The 17,500-nt window shown below is 59.2% G+C and overlaps 1 protein-coding gene across 1 annotated transcript in view; it reads right to left on the bottom strand.

The window, feature by feature from the left end:
* Window positions 1–17,500, bottom strand: part of Mpped1 (metallophosphoesterase domain containing 1) — a 38,607-nt gene that overhangs the window by 14,610 nt on the left and 6,497 nt on the right. The window contains exon 2 of the mRNA XM_090358320.1: window positions 14,678–14,859. Coding sequence (XP_090214446.1) covers window positions 14,678–14,859 — 182 coding nt within the window. The remainder of the gene's footprint in view (window positions 1–14,677; window positions 14,860–17,500) is intronic.

Raw genomic sequence — 17,500 nt, 5'->3', positions numbered from 1 at the left:
CAATGGGGGACAGCCAGCCAGCTCCGCAGGCAGGGCTGCCAGCTCTTGGGGAGACAGGCTCAAATACTACTTCTCCAAAGTGGCTCCATGTGGCTCTGATGCAGAGGGGACATCGCCTGCAGACACCGCTACGCCTGGAGCCCAGAGTCCGGCCTCAGCCCCGCACGACCCCGCTTGCTTGGACACAAAAGCTCACCTGTGCCCACAGCCTCCAGGACACTGCACCACTACCCCCGCCTCACCACACCCTGCCAGTCGAGAAAGGACCAGCAGTCATAGAGGACAAGACACACAGGCAGACCTCGAGGCTTTATCCTCAGGTGCATTCTTAAGCACCAGCCCCCTGCCCTCAGTGGGTGGGGGATGGATGTGGATAAGTGGATAAATGGGTAGGTGGGTGTATAAATGGATCGTTGTGTGGATGAGTGGATGGATGGGTGGGTGGATATGTGGATGGATGGGTAGTGGGTGGAAAAATGGATTGATGGATGGATGAGTGGATGGATGGGTAGGAGGGTGGATGAGTGGATGGATGGGTAGATGGGTGGATAAATGGATCAAAGTGTGGATGAGTGGATGGATGGATAGATGGGTGGATAAGTGGATGAATGTGTGGATGAGTGGATGGATGGGTAGGTGGGTGGATAAGTGGATGGATGTGTGGATGAGTGGATGGATGGGAAGGTGGGTGGATGAGTGGATGGATGTGTGGATGAGTGGATGGATGGGAAGGTGGGTGGATGAGTGGATGGATGTGTGGATGGAGAGTTGGCTGACTGAAGCAAGCACGGTTACAGGTTGGACAGATAACTGGTTGGTTATACTTATCAATCACTCTTGAGACAGCTCTAATGGTCTACTTCATACCCAGCGTAGCTCTGACTGTCAGTGGACACCAATCTCCATTCTCCCTAGCCACGCAAAGAGAGTTTTCACCTGACAGCCTTTGAATCTCTTCTAATTGAACCTGAGCCCTTGTGTGAGAGGCAGAGCGAGGCTCTGGGGTGGTCTGACACCCAGGGGCAGGGTGAGTCCCCTCCCCTCTTCTGCCTCTGCTTCCTAGCACTGGCCAGCCAGGACCTCTGGCCAAGGGTGGGCAACTCCAGGGGCACTGAGTAGAAACCTCTTTCCGGGCCTACCACCCCACCTAGGCAGCGGTGCTGCTTTCCGGCTGCCTCCCCTGCCACCCGCAGTGGGTCCGAGGCTGGCTTGGTCAAGCTCGGCCAGGCCTCTGCTTCCTCACCTGCCTTCAGCTGTGCAAAGGAAGCCAGGCCCCCAGCCAGCCTCCGAGCGGGGACTCCCACTGGTCCCTCATGCAGAACCCTGGGGAATCACCCAGCTCCAGGCGCTGAAGACAGGAGCCAGGCTGGAGACCCTGGCCCAGGCTCTGCTGGGTGGGACACAGTTCCAGCCGAGACTGTGCCTGGACCGGGACACAGTCAGGAGACCCCCAGAGCTTCGGATCATTGACTGGAGAAGAAAACTCAGGTTCAGGGAGGGGATCCCGGTGAGACCCCAGCCTCCTGCCTCGGGGTCCCCACGCAGCAGGAGACAGCCAGAGAACAACGTGAGAGGCTGGGAGGGCGGACGGCTCTTCTGTCCAGACTTGCTTTCTTCCCAACCAGATGATCCCAGGCGCCGGCACTGGCGGCTCTGGAATCCAGGCGGGAGACGACAGCAGAGATGGAGGAGGGTGGCCGGGACCTGCAGTTCTGTGGGGGTGCAGTGTGGACGTGTGCGGCCTCCCCGCCAGCACTGCTATGCTCCGCAGATGACTCCAACGGTTCCCCATCCGCCCGACCACGTCCCACGGTGTCTCGGGATGCAGATCTGCTTGTCACCAGGGAGAGCCAGGCGGGCTACTGTCCCGAGGAGCACCTGGCACCCACAGAGTTGTTGTGGGTTCGAAGTGCAGAGATAACCAGGAATCACCACTTACAGCTCCTCTGTAGGCGGGAAGGTGGGGTAACGAGCCGGTGCAGTGACCTGTGCAGCCTTTCCAGCCACCTGGAAACGCCCCAGCCTGGGAGAGTCCCCATGGCTGCCTCTTGTGGGGCGTGTGGTCTCCGGTGGCCTCGTGAGGAAGGGGAGCAGGCCTGGGAGCCTCCATGCAGCCCGGCACACACACGCCCCAGGAAGCTCGAGGGCATGTAACGCAAGGAGGACCTGCATGCGTTCTCCAGACAGGGAAGGGTGGGGTGCAGGAGGGCCCGCACGCACAGTGGAGAGCACAGGGCGGGCGCATGGACGGGGCACGCAAACCAGGGTGAGCCAGCTCGGGGCTGACCAGCGCAGGCCCCTCAGGGGTGCTGGGTACAGGGACTGTCCTCCAGTCAGCAGGGAGAGACTAGGGCGTGGGGGTTTTACTCCATGGTGCACCAGCTGGCACCAGCTGACCGTGGTTAGCCATAGCCAGGCATCAAATGAGCGGAAACTGAGACTAGAAACGCATCCTGAATCCACCCTGGAGACCCTGGCCTTTTCCACAGTCCACGCGAGCATCCCACGACTCCTCTGCCGTCATCCACCACCCAGCTCAGCCGGGGAAGCTGGGGCGAGGCGGGCAGCTCTGACAGGCCCGCTCACCATCCTGGGCACCCAGAGGCCATGGCTGCCCACAGCTCAGGCCACACCACCCCCGTGGGACAAGCTGGGATGGCAGACCTGGCCCCGGGCCGCCGGCCGAGCCCGCCACTGCCTCACAGCCCCTGTGGATCCACGTGGCCTGCAGGCACTTCTAGACCCCACACCGGCGCCCACGTGGAAAGGCCAGTGGGGGTTTTCTTCTCTTCTCTTAAAAGCCACAGCGTTTAGCTTTCAGCCGTGTGTCTTTCCTGGGGGATGTTTTAAGGACAGGAGCATTCGGTCCTCATCGTCTTCACCTGCAGCACCGCACGGATGCTGCGGGCGCTGCCTCCGTGGCCTCCCCTGGAGAAACATGAGGTCGCCGGCAGCTGAGCGGCACCGCAGTGGCTCCGGGAAGCCGCAGCCGGCGGTGCACACGTGCTCAGATGACCACAGGAGGCCCCTGGCAGCCCAGCGCTCGCCATCATGCTGTGACCCCAGCTACTTAGAAGGCTGAGGTATGAGGATCCAGTTCAAAGCAGCCGGGGCAGGAAAGTCCATGACACTCGACTACAATTAACCAGCAAAACGCTGGAGTGGAACTGCGGCTCAACGTGGTAGCGTGGTAGCCAACAACAGTGTGAGGCCCCGAGTTCAAGCCCTAGTATGGGTATGTGTGCATGCACGTATGCACACACACAAGGGTGCAATTACAGCTGTTCACATTCACAGGACACCGTGAAAGCCACCTCTACCTCTGCCTGTTGTCCACCTCATGACACGGACAAGAGCAGAAATGGGGTGGGGGGAAACATACACTTTAAAAATCTCTATGGAGGGGCTGGGAGTTTGGCCTAGTGGTTAAAGTGCTTGCCTAGCATGCAGGAAGACCTGGGTTCGATTCCTCGGTACCACATACATAGAAAAAAGCCGGAAGTGGTGCTGAGGCTCAAGTGGTAGAGCTCTAGCCTTGAGAAAGTCCAAGGACAGTGCTCAAGCCCTGAGCTCAAGCCCAGGACTGGCAAAAAAAAAATCTCTATGGAAGCACAAAAGACCCCAAACAACCAAAGCAATCCTGAGCAATCCTGATTCCATGCCTGACCCCCAAATATACTGCAGAGCCACAGTGACAAGAATGGCGTGGCACACACGTACACATCTAGAACCCAGGAAGTTCAGGTCCTAAGAGCCCGTGTGGGGTCTGTGGGGGTGACGTAGGCCCTGCAGCAGTGCCCACAATGCCCCTGCTTTCCGGGTGGGGTTGAGGGGTACGGGGTTAAGGGTGGAGGACGGGGGTGGCGGCCTCTGCAGGGAGGGCTGCCACAGCCCCATAGAGCATCACCAGGTGGGGCCCAGCTGCAGGAGAAGGGGGACGAGCGGAAGGCACTTCTGGAGAGATGGCGTGCGCGTGTGTGCATGCGTGTGTACATACGTGTGTGCATGTGCGTGTACACACCCATGTGCATACAGTTTGGTAAGGGAGCAGACAGGTCTTTCCAATGCCGCTGTGACAAGCCTGCTTTTAGAAGCAGGGATGTTCCCAAGGAAAGCCTGGCTCTGCCAGCACCGCCGCCGCCGCACGCCCAGAATTAGCTCTCGGCCCTGGCCAGCTCTCAGCTCCACGCCGCTTCCAGCACAGCCAGAAGGCGTGAAATTCTCCTCAAGAGAATCCAGAGAAACAAACCATACCTTGAAATGCCTGCTTTTCTTTAAGAACGAATTTCAAAGAACTAGACCCTCATGTTGAACGTCGATGAAAGACATGGCCTTCGCAGAGGGCACTGGCGACAGTGGTTACGGCAGCCATGTGCCCGGGGCTTCAAGGAGCACAAAACAGCCACCGCCACAATCCCGCATCGATGGTACCTCCACCACAGCCCGAACAGAGGGAGGGGCGGGGGAGGACAGAGCTGAGGGGAGAGGGCAGAGGGAGGAGGGCAGAGATCCCGGATCCAGACCTGCACTAGCCAGCCCCCTGCCCTCCGCCACCGAGGCTGGTGCCCACCTCAGCCTGCAGAGCGAGCGTGTGGACAGAGCTGAGAGGCTACACAGAGGGGGACCTCAGGCCCCTACATGTCAGGAACCCCAGCCCGTCACTGTGGCCACCTCCCGGTGTCCTCTGACGGTAGGACTGGTCCTGCAAGGTGGGGACCTGGAGTCCCCTTGCCCCCTCTCCTGGGGGGGGGGGTCAGCTGCCTCGTGAGGGCCCAGCTTCCCGCACAGGGCTCACCCAAAGCCGGTGCTCCCCAAGCAAAGCACGGCCAGTCCCAGGGGGCCAGGCTGCTTGTCCACCTTGCATAGCGTCCCCAAGAGGACGCTGGCCCCTCTACGCACTGCTTCCCAACCAGTGCAACAGCCCCGCCACCCGCTGTGCATGGGGCAGAGACGAGGGCTGACCCCCCCCCGCTCGGCACTCACGCAGGCCCGGAGGGGGGAGTGAAATATCCCTTTTTGTAAAGTTGGACAGTGCCAGCCAAGCCAGGCCACGCGTCCAGGGAGGCACAAGGGAAGGCGAGGGGACCCAGGTCCAAGTCCAGTCCTCTTGGCTTTGCTGGGCAGGGCCCCTGCCCCCTGGGAAGGGTGGCCTAGCCAGGCGGAGGCCCTGCGTCCATGCCTGTGACACACGGGGCTTACACTCAGACCTGGGCTCCAGGACAAGGGCCAGGCAGGACCTGCAGTGGCCCGGGCGGCTGGCACTGTCCGTGGTGCTGAGGAGTGTGCTTGCGGGCACGGCCGGCCGAGGGGCGGCCCAGGGCTGGCCGCGGTGTCCGGGCACACACAGCTCCTGTCGAGGCTTCGGATCCCTTTGGTAGTCACTCTGGTGACGGCCTCTCGAGGTGCGTGGCCTGCAGGGTGCTGTCCCGAGCCCGCTGCCTTCCGCAGTACAAACCGGAGCGGTCCCTCCCCTCGTCTGCACATCGGGCCACAGGGCAGGGAAGGCCCGGCGTGGTCTGAGAGGCCCGGGAGTGGCCTCGAATCCGTGGTCAGGTAATCTCAAGTCCATTACAATAAGGAAGCACGAAGGCGTGCTCTGTCACCTCGCCTTTCATCTTGGACAGTGCAGGTAGGGAGCCTCTCTACCACCCTAGAAAGTTCTAGAAACTGCTGCTCCAGGGCCTTGGAACACAAAGGATTCTGAGAACCTTGTAGAACCCCAGGCCTGCTGGAAACCTGGCCCCAGGACCGCCATATTTCCTTCTGACTTAGAGGCTCACTACATAGTCCAGGCTGGCCTTGAACTCCCTATCCTCTGGCCTGTGGCTGAGATCACAGGAGTTCACCACTCTACCCAGCTCAGAACCTGCAGGCTCACAAGGCCTTCCTCCCTGGGGCCTCGGGCTGACTGGGAGGGGACAAGCCCCAGGATGAGCAGGGGTGGTGCCAGATGCCCCGCCTCCCCGCCCAGCCGCAGCCACATGCTGCAAACCAGCCCAGCCCCAGCTGACGAAGTTGAGCTCTGCGCCCCGCAGAGGAGTGGGGGTGCTGAGAAGGGGCCAGGGTGGGCTCTCCCACGGGCCCACCTCCTTGTGCACTTGGGGACAGCTCTCTGCTGGCCAGGCTTTCCTGGCTTATTGATGAACCCTGTTCTGGAAGGGAACCGGGTAGGAAAATGGCATTTCTACAAGCCCAGAGCCTCATCCATACCCAAACACATCTCCCCACCTGCATGAAAAAAATCAGCAGCAGCAGCAGCAGCAGTAATCTACCAGCAATATATATATATGCATTATGTGTGTGTGTATATATGTGCGTACATATATAAATATATACATATATATGTACATCTCGCTTCATGTGGCTCACAGTGACAATGGAATTCAGGGGTAGGGACTGCCAGAACGCCTGGTGCTGCCCTGGCACACATGTCTGGCCACACAGGCACCGCCCAGGAAGAGGATGGGGTGCAGACACCTCCAGGAAGAGGACGGGGTGCAGATCCTCCAGGAAGAAGACGGGGCACAGACACCCTCCAGGAAGAGAACGGGGTGCAGGCACCTTCCAGGAAGAGGTCAGGGTGCAGACACCTCCAGGAAGAAGACGGGGCACAGGCACCCTCCAGGAAGAGGACAGGGTGCAGGTACCTTCCAGGAAGAGGACAGGGTGCAGGCACACTCCAGGAAGAAGACGGGGCACAGACACCCTCCAGGAAGAGAACGGGGTGCAGGCACCTTCCAGGAAGAAGACGGGGCACAGGCACCCTCCAGGAAGAGAACAGGGTGCAGGCACCTTCCAGGAAGAGGACAGGGTGCAGACACACTCCAGGAAGAAGACGGGGCACAGGCACCCTCCAGGAAGAGGACAGGGTGCAGACACCTCCAGGAAGAAGACGGGGCACAGGCACCCTCCAGGAAGAGAACGGGGTGCAGGCACCTTCCAGGAAGAGGTCAGGGTGCAGATACCTCCAGGAAGAAGACGGGGCACAGGCACCCTCCAGGAAGAGGACAGGGTGCAGGCACCTTCCAGGAAGAGGACAGGGTGCAAGCACACTCCAGGAAGAAGACGGGGCACAGACACCCTCCAGGAAGAGAACGGGGTGCAGGCACCTTCCAGGAAGAAGACGGGGCACAGGCACCCTCCAGGAAGAGAACAGGGTGCAGGCACCTTCCAGGAAGAGGACAGGGTGCAGACACCTCCAGGAAGAGGACGGGGTGCAGGCACCTCCAGGCTAGGAAGGACACCAGCCCGCACCCTGGGCTGAGCGCGGACCGACGGCTCATCCTTCGCGGGCGGCCCGAAGCCAGCACTGGTGCCGCTCACAAGGCAGATGCCTCACCACTCCAAGCTGGACAACTGCAACCCAACGCCAGGGAGGAGCTCCGGCCACAGCCTGCTAACGGGGAAATGCTAGCTCCCCTTGAGTGCCCTCCTCCCTCCCCACCTGTGCCCTTCTCCCTCCCCACTGCTGCCTCCTCCCACCCCACCTGTGCCCTCCTCCCTCCCCTACTTATTACCTCCCCTCCCCTACCTGTGCCCTCCTCCCTGCAGCCCCCCACCTGATTCCACTCACTGCAGTGGACCAGCACACACTACAGTGGACCAGCACACACTCACCGCAGTGGATCAGCACACACTCACCGCAGTGGATCAGCACACACTACAGTGGACCAGCACACACTACAGTGGACCAGCACACACTCACCGCAGTGGACCAGCACACACTCACCGCAGTGGATCAGCACACACTCACCGCAGTGGACCAGCACACAATCACCGCAGTGGATCAGCACACACTCACCGCAGTGGATCAGCACACACTCACCGCAGTGGATCAGCACACACTCACCGCAGTGGACCAGCACACACTCACCGCAGTAGATCAGCACACACTCACCGCAGTGGATCAGCACACACTCACCGCAGTGGACCAGCACACAATCACCGCAGTGGACCAGCACACAATCACCGCAGTGGACCAGCACACAATCACTGTAGTGGATCAGCACACACTCACCGCAGTGGACCAGCACACAATCACCGCAGTGGACCAGCACACAATCACCTCAGTGGACCAGCACACACTGCAGTGGACCAGCACACAATCACTGCAGTGGATCAGCACACACTACAGTGGATCAGCACACACTCACCGCAGTGGACCAGCACACAATCACCGCAGTGGACCAGCACACAATCACCGCAGTGGACCAGCACACACTACAGTGGATCAGCACACACTCACCGCAGTGGACCAGCACACACTACAGTGGACCAGCACACACTCACCGCAGTGGACCAGCACACACTCACTGCAGTGGATCAGCACACACTGATCACAGCATCTCAGCACACATGCACTGCGTGAACTGTCACATGTGGACAGTAGAGGTGACACTGTCAGTGACCACACTGGGGCAGGGTGAGCACAAGTGAGAGATAAAGGCAGAGCCCGGACTGGGCAGACGCGGCATAGGAAGCAGCGGAGTGTGTGGAGTCCCTGGTCTTACTAGTTAATTTCAGGCTGTGTGGAATCAGATCTGCAGATTAGACAATGTGAGCAAAGCTAGTAAATGAATAATGTAAAAACAGATGCCGACTTTCCAAACCAGTAGAGGGGGAAAAAGGCATTTCAGTCAACACAGGAAGGAGGCCGTGTGGCCCAGGACGCCGAGGGTGGAGCAGGGACCGCTGCCCCGAACACCACGAAACACTGCAAGACGTGGGCCGTCATCCACAGTCACCGTCGTAAAACACCCTTGCCTGGACCCTCCTGCCTCAGAGGACACAGCCCAGCTCTGGAGGCTCCTCTCAGTGCCGGGAGGTGGACTGCAATCCTACCACTGAGACAGCCGAGCAGCGGGGCTGACTGGAACCCCAGCCCGAGCACAGCATGCCCCCTCTTCACCTCGGCCTCCAGGAAGCTCAGGCCCATTTCCCACTCAGAGCCTGGGGAGGCTTGGCATCTGGGCCTGCCTCCCGAATTCCTGTAGTGCTCGTTTTGTTTTTTGTAAGGAGGTGCTTAACCCATCATTAACACTCTGCAATTTTACCATCTCACTGTTTGCACTGGGGTTTGAACTCAGGGCTTTGACCTGCTAGGCACTTTCTCTACCACTTGGGCCGTGCCTCCAGCCCTGTCTTACTGTTCTTATAAACCACCTCACACTCCTTGACACAAGAGAGAATATAAGTGAGCAGAAAAACCCAAAAGGGGTAGGAGGGAGGGGACATAAGAACCCCACTTGGGAGAGAAAGTCATCTCTATTGTTTAAACATCGAGCTGTTGTATTGGTTTAAGACAGACATAACTCTTGATGATAGTCTTTAGGAAAAAAAACAAAAAATATATTAAATATATTCATATATACACCATAGAACATGAATGAAACAGGCTTGCACGCGTCTGATGTGTCTGCACACACACACACACACACACACACACACACACACACACACACACAGCAGTGAGCTCCATTTCATTTGCAAAGCCATTCTCTTGTAAATAGATAATTAGCACACAAGCACACCTTTCAAGGGGTTTATGCATTAACATGAAAAGACTGTAATTATGGTTGGCCAAAACTACTTGACTATACAACTTAGAATTCTCCATTTTTTCATCTTTATTAGAAGTTAATTTTCTCCCTTTTAGCCCTTAAAATAGAGTTTGGCTTTGTGAGGGTTTTTTTAAATGAAGAATATGGAAAAGCAATGTTTTAAATGACGACCCAGCCTGCGATCTCATTTTTTGAGCTGAGCTCAGACCTCACCTGGCCTGGCTGGCTGTGGACCACGGTGACACAGACTCAGAGCCACACAAGCCAGCCTCTGAGAGGACCACACCAGAAACACGCCTGTAACCCTAGCTACTCGGGAAGCTGAGGTCTGAGGATCGCAGTTCAAAGACACTATGAGCAGGAAAGTCTGGGAGACTCTTACCACTAATTCCTCGCAGAAGTGGCGCTGTCGCTCAAAGTGGCAGAGCAAAAAATAGCCTTGAGCAAACAGGGGTCAGAGACAGCACCCAGGCTCTGAGTTGAAGCCCCGGGACCAGCACAACAAATGAGTTAATAAACAATTAACCTTGATTCTCCACCAGAACAAGGATGTATTTCTGAGAATGCCTAGGTCAGGCTGGGCCCCGCAGGAAGATGAGCCAGCGAGGAGCTACTGAAGCCACCAGCAGCAGAAATCACCGCCGCTCCCACATTACAGACTCGCTTGCTCTGTGCACACACAGGCACGCGCATGCACTAAGTCGGTTGGCTTTTTCACTTGAAGTTGCCCTTCCCCAAGCTTTGTCTTTCCTGTGTCTCTCATTTTCTTGACGGGCCCTGTGGGCAGCAGGCAGCCAGGGCCTCCACCCTTGGCCTCCTGTCAGCAAAGGCTCCGGACTAAGCCAGGCCCCTGCTCCCAGCCACCACTACCACCTGCACGTCCACACAGCCTGGATGGCTCTGAGGCAGCCCGGCCTCTCCTGCCTGCCGCACTCAAGGTCCACTGTGCCTGTCAGACCATTCCACACAACCGTGGGCACCGCCATCCATCCACCCCAGCAGCCATGCATGCACACGTGCGTGTGTACACACACACACACACACACACACACACACACACACACACACACACACAGCCTCTGTAGAGCTAGGGAGTCACCTGGCATCTTCCCCACTGCAGCCCAAACTTTCAGGCTGCCCCTCCCTCCCCTTTCTCCCTCCCCTTTCTCCCTCCCCTCCTTCCCCCCCCTTCCTCTGGATCTCTGTGTGCCCCCCGCCACCCACGTATACTAGAGGGTTCACCCCCTCCGTTCCAGCCCCCTGCCTGCTCACCCCTCCCCTGCAGTGGCGTGTTTACTGGCTGACCCTGCTTCACCCTGGGACTCCCGGGGCAGGGACACACGGGTGCCACCCCCTAGGGCCCCATGGCTCACTGGTGAGCCTGGCAGGTCCCAGCATGTGTCCCTGGGCCCACCTGAGCACAGACCGCAGCCCTGACGCCTGGGCCTGGGGTGGGGATGCGGAGGGGCGGTCAGAAATAAGACAACAACGAAGTGCCACAGAAGTGGACAGAGCTGTGGACTCCAGCACCCTCCGCCAGGCCACGCCGCCCCCCCTCCGGGCAGGGAGAGCGCAGTACAGAGGGGCACCATGCCCAGGGCCCCTGCTTCTTCTGAAAAATGTCTCTCCACAAATAATCCTAATCTCTGGGCCCATGAGCTGCTTCCTGCCCCTGCAGGGGGTGACAAGGCTGCCCTGCCCCTCATGCCCCTCAGGTCCCCTGTACGGGCAGAAGGAGCCAGGCCTCCAGCTCTGGGCCCTGGACACCAACCACCCAACCCAGACGAGGCTGGAACCAAAGACGTCATGGTGAAGTGAATTCTCCTCCCCCACCTCCCTTCCTCCCAGATTTTAATTAAGGGTTTACTTGCAAAAGACTTAGGTCTATTTAACCAAGTCCTCAGACTCCCCGTTTATATTGTCTTATACGTCGTCTTATGCTAGGGCGCCAGGAGAAAGTTAATTATAACTTCTAAATACTCCATTAAGGGCCCGGCCCTTCTCACGGCTACAGCTCTGCTCATGGTGGTGACACTTCATTAGCCAGCTCAGTCCTGCTGGGGGCTGTGTGGTCGCTGCCCTCCAGAGCTCGCAGGCGTGTGGATCCCTATCCTGGCTCAGCAGGGATAGGAAGGTAGGGACACACAGCACTGGGTCAGAATGACAGATGGCAGGGATGGAGAAGAGGCTGGCGAGGACAACTGGACACACTGCCAGGGGAGCTGCAGTGGGTGCCCGGCTCAGAGACAGCGAGGGGAGGCTGCACAGCGCAAGCCTGAAATCCTGGGGACACCCCGGAGGAGGAGGCTGCAGCGCCAGCAGAAGCTTTCCACTGGAATGGGTGGGAGGCAGAGGTCAGGGGTCTGGGGAGAGGGAAGAGCTACCTTCAGTGGGCAGAGTAGGACTGTGGGCAGAAAGGAGGCCATGAGAGGGCATCTGCAGAGGGCTGACATGGCATCTGCCAGTCAAGCAACAGGCTTCCTGGCGAGCTCTCCCCTGACCGCCTGCTGTGGTGGCACTGGGCCCGGGCTTTGGGGGAGCTGTGGTGGTACCTAGTGGCGAGGACCGGCTGCCCAAGTCTCCTGCCAGCCCACTCGGGGGCCACGGCCGCTGCTGTGATTTCTGAGTTCTCAGTAAACCCCATCACCCCGGGCCAGGCCTCTAGCCCTGGACACACGCCACCCCGGGCCAGGCCTCTAGCCCTGGACACATGCCTGGACACACGCCACCCCGGGCCAGATAACACGAGTCCCAGCACGATGCTTCTTGTTCCCAGCATGCTTCAGGCCCCTGCTCAAACGCTTCTTCCCATAATGCCTCGGGTGCCAACTCGGGCAATGGAAAAAGCCAGAGGACGCCTGCACAGCCGTGGAGCAAGCAGTGCAAAGCCAGGGAGGGCCAGGAGGAGCCCTGAGATAAACACGGACAAACCACAGGCACCCGGCCAGTCACACACCCTGGGAGTGCACACCTGGGACCCCTGTTTGGGGCCCCCCTTTCGTGTTCAAATGAACCTGCCCTGTCTGCTTTAAACTCTTTCCTGCCTGTTAATTCTTCAAGAAAACAAATCTGCACTCCCAGACAGCTCACGTCTGCGTTCCTGAACAGTGTCTCTGCCTCTGGCTCTGAGCAGGACTTGGAGAGTTTGAGCTTCCTAGGGGTCAGAGTGAAAAGAGAAGTCCAGCCTGCAGTTGTGCCCCTGGCTGCCTCCCTTTCCTCAGGCAAGGACTTCTTGGGTCTGGCCTCTGCCCTCAGGTCTAGTGGAAGACCCCCTGCGTGAGTGCTCAGTGAATTGCTTTGGGATTTTTTTGGGGGGGGAAGATCACAGAGACTATATATATTTTCTTTAAGTATGGCTGCTGTTTCCTGAAGGCTTGCCCTGTGCTGAAGCTACACAGAACTCTGCACGAGAACGTCATTCTTCAATCCTTCCCACAACCCATGCGGAGAGTAAACAAATGATACTCCAGGCTCAACAGGGGAGGTTCAAAGAGCTTGAGCGACTTAGCTAAGGACACACAGAAGAAGGAAGACACCGACTGACCCAGCTCCTCGGAGGCCTTCCCGCCTGGAGAAGGTCACGTCAGGCTTCACACACTGTGACTCGGGTCATTCACTCACTCTTCCCACATGCTGTGCCTGCTCCAGTCCTGAGGCCTGAGTCCTGGGCCACTCTTCCTAAACATTTTCGCTGAAGTTCTACCACTCGAGTCACACTTCCAGGTCTAGCTTTTTGCTGGTTAATTAGTCTCATGGGATTCCCAGCGGGAGCCGTGAGTACCTGGCTCATTCCACCCTCACCGAGGTGCCGATGCCAGGACGTCCTCTGAGAACACCCCCTGTTCCTCTCTCCAGTGGGGTTCTGAGCCGCCAGGGCCGCCCCGCCCAGCAGAGCAGAGCGGGGAGAGCCTGCTACTGCTACGCTGGGCCTAGCTGCCGGCCGGGGTCGGGGCCGGGGCCCTCCAGCCTCTGGCAGCTGGGTCAGGTGGGATAGGGAGCCATGGGCTATTCGCTCCCAGGAGGAGGCAGCCCAGGGCCAGGCCCGGTGTGGCCACCCGAGCCTGCCCTCGTTTCAGCCCCAAGGGGGCTCTGGATGTTAATTTCCCATCTGAAAATTCAATAGTTAACACACCAAGTCTGCCAAAGGCGTGAAGTGGAGCAAAGCCTTGCTGGCCAGGATTCGTCTCCACTGGCCACGCTGGGCCTGCTGGCTTCTCAGCGCCCAGCCGGCTGAGGCCATCGCCCACGGGGAGGCAGGGGTGATCTGGCAGCCTCGGCGGGGCTGTGGACAGGGTGGGTCCATCCCCCACTCACTGACAGGCTGCTCACCAGGCCACCAGAGCCACCCACCTGTCCCCAGGCAGGGCAGAGATGCCTCACCACTCAGCTCCTTCCCAACTGCCAAGCCCCAAAGGCCCCCTCGGGCCAGCAGCCTCGTCTGACTTCCTCCAAACCCCTACCTACACAGGAGCCCACAGCCACCACCCCAGCCTGGCCCACGGGCAGCCCACGTCTGGGGCATGGGGCAGAGGGCAGCAGGGGGGGCAGAGGCTAGGGTGGCCCCTCCCAGGCTGCTGCCTGGCTGCTAAGAATGCAGGCTATGCAGGCTAGCTGAGGACCATCTTTGAGTACCTACTTTTTCCTGTGTGCTCTGGTCCTGGGCCGTGAATTCAGGGCCAGGCGCTGTCCCTGAGCATTCTGTGCTCAGGGCTAGCACTCTCCTGCGAGAACCACAGCTCCACCGCCAGCTTCTTACTGGTTCCCTGGCCATAAGAGGCTCCCAGACTTGCCCGCTGGCTTCACACTGCCATCCTCGGATCTCGGCCTCCTGAGTCGGTAGGATGGCAGCTGTGAGCCCCGGTGCCCGGCTAAGCGCCTTCCAGCAAGGAGCTCATTCGTGCATTCCTCAAGGGTTGACTGAGTCCTACCCCAGCAGCACTGCACACTGGAGCACAAGGCCACACACACAGCAGGGAGGGCAGGGCTGGGAGGGAGAGGGAGGGAGAGGCCGCGAGGGGGGGGGCAGCAGAGGGGTGGGGGAGAGGCTGAAGGCAGACCCCGCCTACCCCTCCTCCCCCTCCTCCCCCTCCCCATACCCCCTGCCCCAGGCCACCTACCCAGCCACTCATTGAACTTCTTCACCTCACTCGGGAGCCCCAGCTCCGTGAAGTCGCCGGCGTGGATGAGCACGTCGCCATAGGGCATCTGCACGGGGTCGGTCCTGGAGTGCGTGTCCGAGACGCACACGAAGCGCGTGTAGCCCGGCGGCTTGGGGGCGTCGTGAGGCACTGGGTCCACCCTGCAGGGAAAGTGTCCGGTCACAGCGCCGTACAGCGGAGGGGAGGGGTCTCCCGGCAGGAGGGGGTCCCAGGGCAAAGCCCAGGGCTCTGCCCAGGTCAGACCCAACAGCCTACCCAGAGCCGGACCTGGCAGCGCACGTGTGGCCCTGAGCCTCAGTTTCCCCTCTGTAGCACGGTGAGGGTATAGGAAACACCGTGTTGTCACAGTCCATCCACCCTGCTTGCCTCTGTCCCGCCACCCCATTCTAACCCACAGACACTGTCTGTCCAGGTGCCCCAGGCCTGTCTGTCTATAAAATGGGCCAGAATGCGTTCAGCCTCCAAATACCAGGTCTTCTCCCCCTTGGGGGGGAGGGGGCAGGCCCCTGACCTCTGACCTCTGGGGGGCGCCCTGACCGGGGCATGGGGGGAGAGAAGGAACGGGGGAGAGGTGGCCTTGGCTCAGGACTAAGGTCACCCGTGAAGACCAGAGGTGAGCGAACCCCCGCTCGACTGCTGGCTCCAGGAGTGGCTTCAGGCAGAACGGGCGGCTGGTGTTCAGGTCTGTAGAAGGCCGGAGCCCCCAGAAGGTTTACAAAGGCAGCACGAGCACACAGCACCCGAGGAGCCGAGGCTCCGGAGGCCTGCCAGCCGGGTCCCGCAGGCGGCAGAAGGCCGCTCCAGGTGGCATGGCACGCCCTGAGCCCCGCTCACTGACTTCTCCCGCCAACAAGGCAGTGGCGGTGCCACACGCAGCCCTGGCTCAGATGAGTCCGCCGCTCCGGGCCTCGGGTTTAAATCTAATTATGCGGCAAATCAAACGCGGCACCGCATCACTTACATAAATACTTCTAAAGACATCTTTCTAATTAGCCTTTTTTTCCCCTCAGACAATATACTTGGGAGAAATTTAATTAACACTTCGTGGCAGAGGTGGGTGCAACACGCTAGAATGCGGGCACCCAGGCTCACAGCAAGGTGTCATGGTGGGGGGACTGCCGTGACCCCCGCCTCAGACAAGACAGACTCCCCTGGTCCTGCAGGAAGGCACTGGGCTGTCCCCCACCCTCAGTCACCCAGGCACTGCTCATTCCACACAGCCCGCCCCAACACCCCTGCGTCCGGTCCTGAGCTGGGGTACAGGGAGGGGCACAGGGTCCCCTGACGGCAGGTAACAGACATGCCCCAACTGGGACCACAGTCCACAGAGGGGGCTGGTGGCCACGGGAGTCCCTAATCTGGTGTGGATCCTTCTAGAAGCTCCCAGCAGGAGGCGGTGACTGAGCTGGTGTAAAAACTACAATCTCCCTTCTGTGACTCCCCCTCTTCTTTGCCCTCTGGGGGACCCCGCCCAGGACGGGTGGTCTTGCAAGGAGGCTGGGGCCTCAACTGTGAGCTGGAGCTCTACCGCTTGAGCCACCGCTTTTTTTTGGCTTTCTGCTGGTTAACTGGGCATAGCGTCACAACTTTCCTGCTCGAGCTGGCTTTGAACCTCCACCTCAGATCTCAGCCCAAGTAGCTAGGATTACAGGCATGAAGCACCAGCCCTTAGCTCTCGCTCTCTCACTCTCTCGCTCTCTCTCTCCCTCTTTCCCCCCTCTGACTCTCCCCCGCTCCCTTTCCCTTCCTGTTCTCTCTCTCTTCACCTCTCTTTCTCATTCTCTTTCTCCCCTCTCTTTTTTTATGATGCCTCAAGATGACAAAGACCAAGTCACAGAGACAGAGCTGGAGAGGTAGGGGGTGGGGGGCCTGGGGCCCGGCCTTCTCTCCCCATGTCCAGTGCCTGCCCACCCCTGCCTCGTGACCCAGTGGCCACGGAAACGGTGAGCTCTCGCACAGAGGAGGAAACGGAGCCCCAGGACAGGCTGGCTGGCACAGAAACTCGGCCCTGGCAGCTGGTGGGGCTGAAATCAGAAGCCAGATTTCCTTTCCAAAACCCACTCATTCCAAGCTGGGCTACTTTCAGGCTCCGTCCCCATTTCCTCCTATGGGCCCAGGGTCAGGTGCTTCAAGAGGGCTCTGGAAGGCTGGACACCTGCTGGCACGAGGGGCGCTGCCTGCAGAGAGGACCCACCCTAGAAGCTCCCAGAAAACAAACAGCTGAAAGAAAGCCATCAGTGGATCCTGGATCCAGCTGTGCCTGAAGCCAGCTAGCTAATTACATGAGCCAGTGACAATCCTTTTCATCCTTCAGGCAATTTAAGCGGCATTTCTGACACCTGCAGCAACAAAACCGCGGCTAAGACCCGAGTCCAATGTGTGGCCTAAATCCTCAGACGCAGAATGGGAACAAGAATTTGAGCAAAATAATGACATTCAACAGGGACCATGGGTATGGAAATAAAAGTTATGTTGTTTTCCCTCTGTCTTGAAGCTGAATCTAACTTTCTGCCTGCTGGGCTGTCTCAGAGCCCCCAAACCCGCTCCAAATCTCTCCCAGAAACGGGGAGAATGTGTGTGAGCACTGAGATGAGGGGGGATGGAGGACCGTCCTCCCACCTGCAGACCCGGCTGGGATGCAGCCCCAGGACAGGCACACCAGGTCCCTGGCCAACCCAGATTCCCTCAGGGCCAGCCTCGAGCTCTGGCTCACTTAAATGAAAAGCATCTGGACTGCCTGACCCCTTCCCCGCCCCTCTGCCTGACCCTGCCTCTCCTTTC

This window comes from Megascapheus bottae, chromosome 2 (genome assembly GCF_031878675.1).
Source record: "Megascapheus bottae isolate mThoBot1 chromosome 2, mThoBot2.hap1, whole genome shotgun sequence".
NCBI lineage: Eukaryota > Metazoa > Chordata > Mammalia > Rodentia > Geomyidae > Megascapheus > Megascapheus bottae.
The sequence above is the reverse complement of the archived record's forward strand: the minus strand, read 5'-3'. Positions and strand labels throughout refer to the sequence as shown.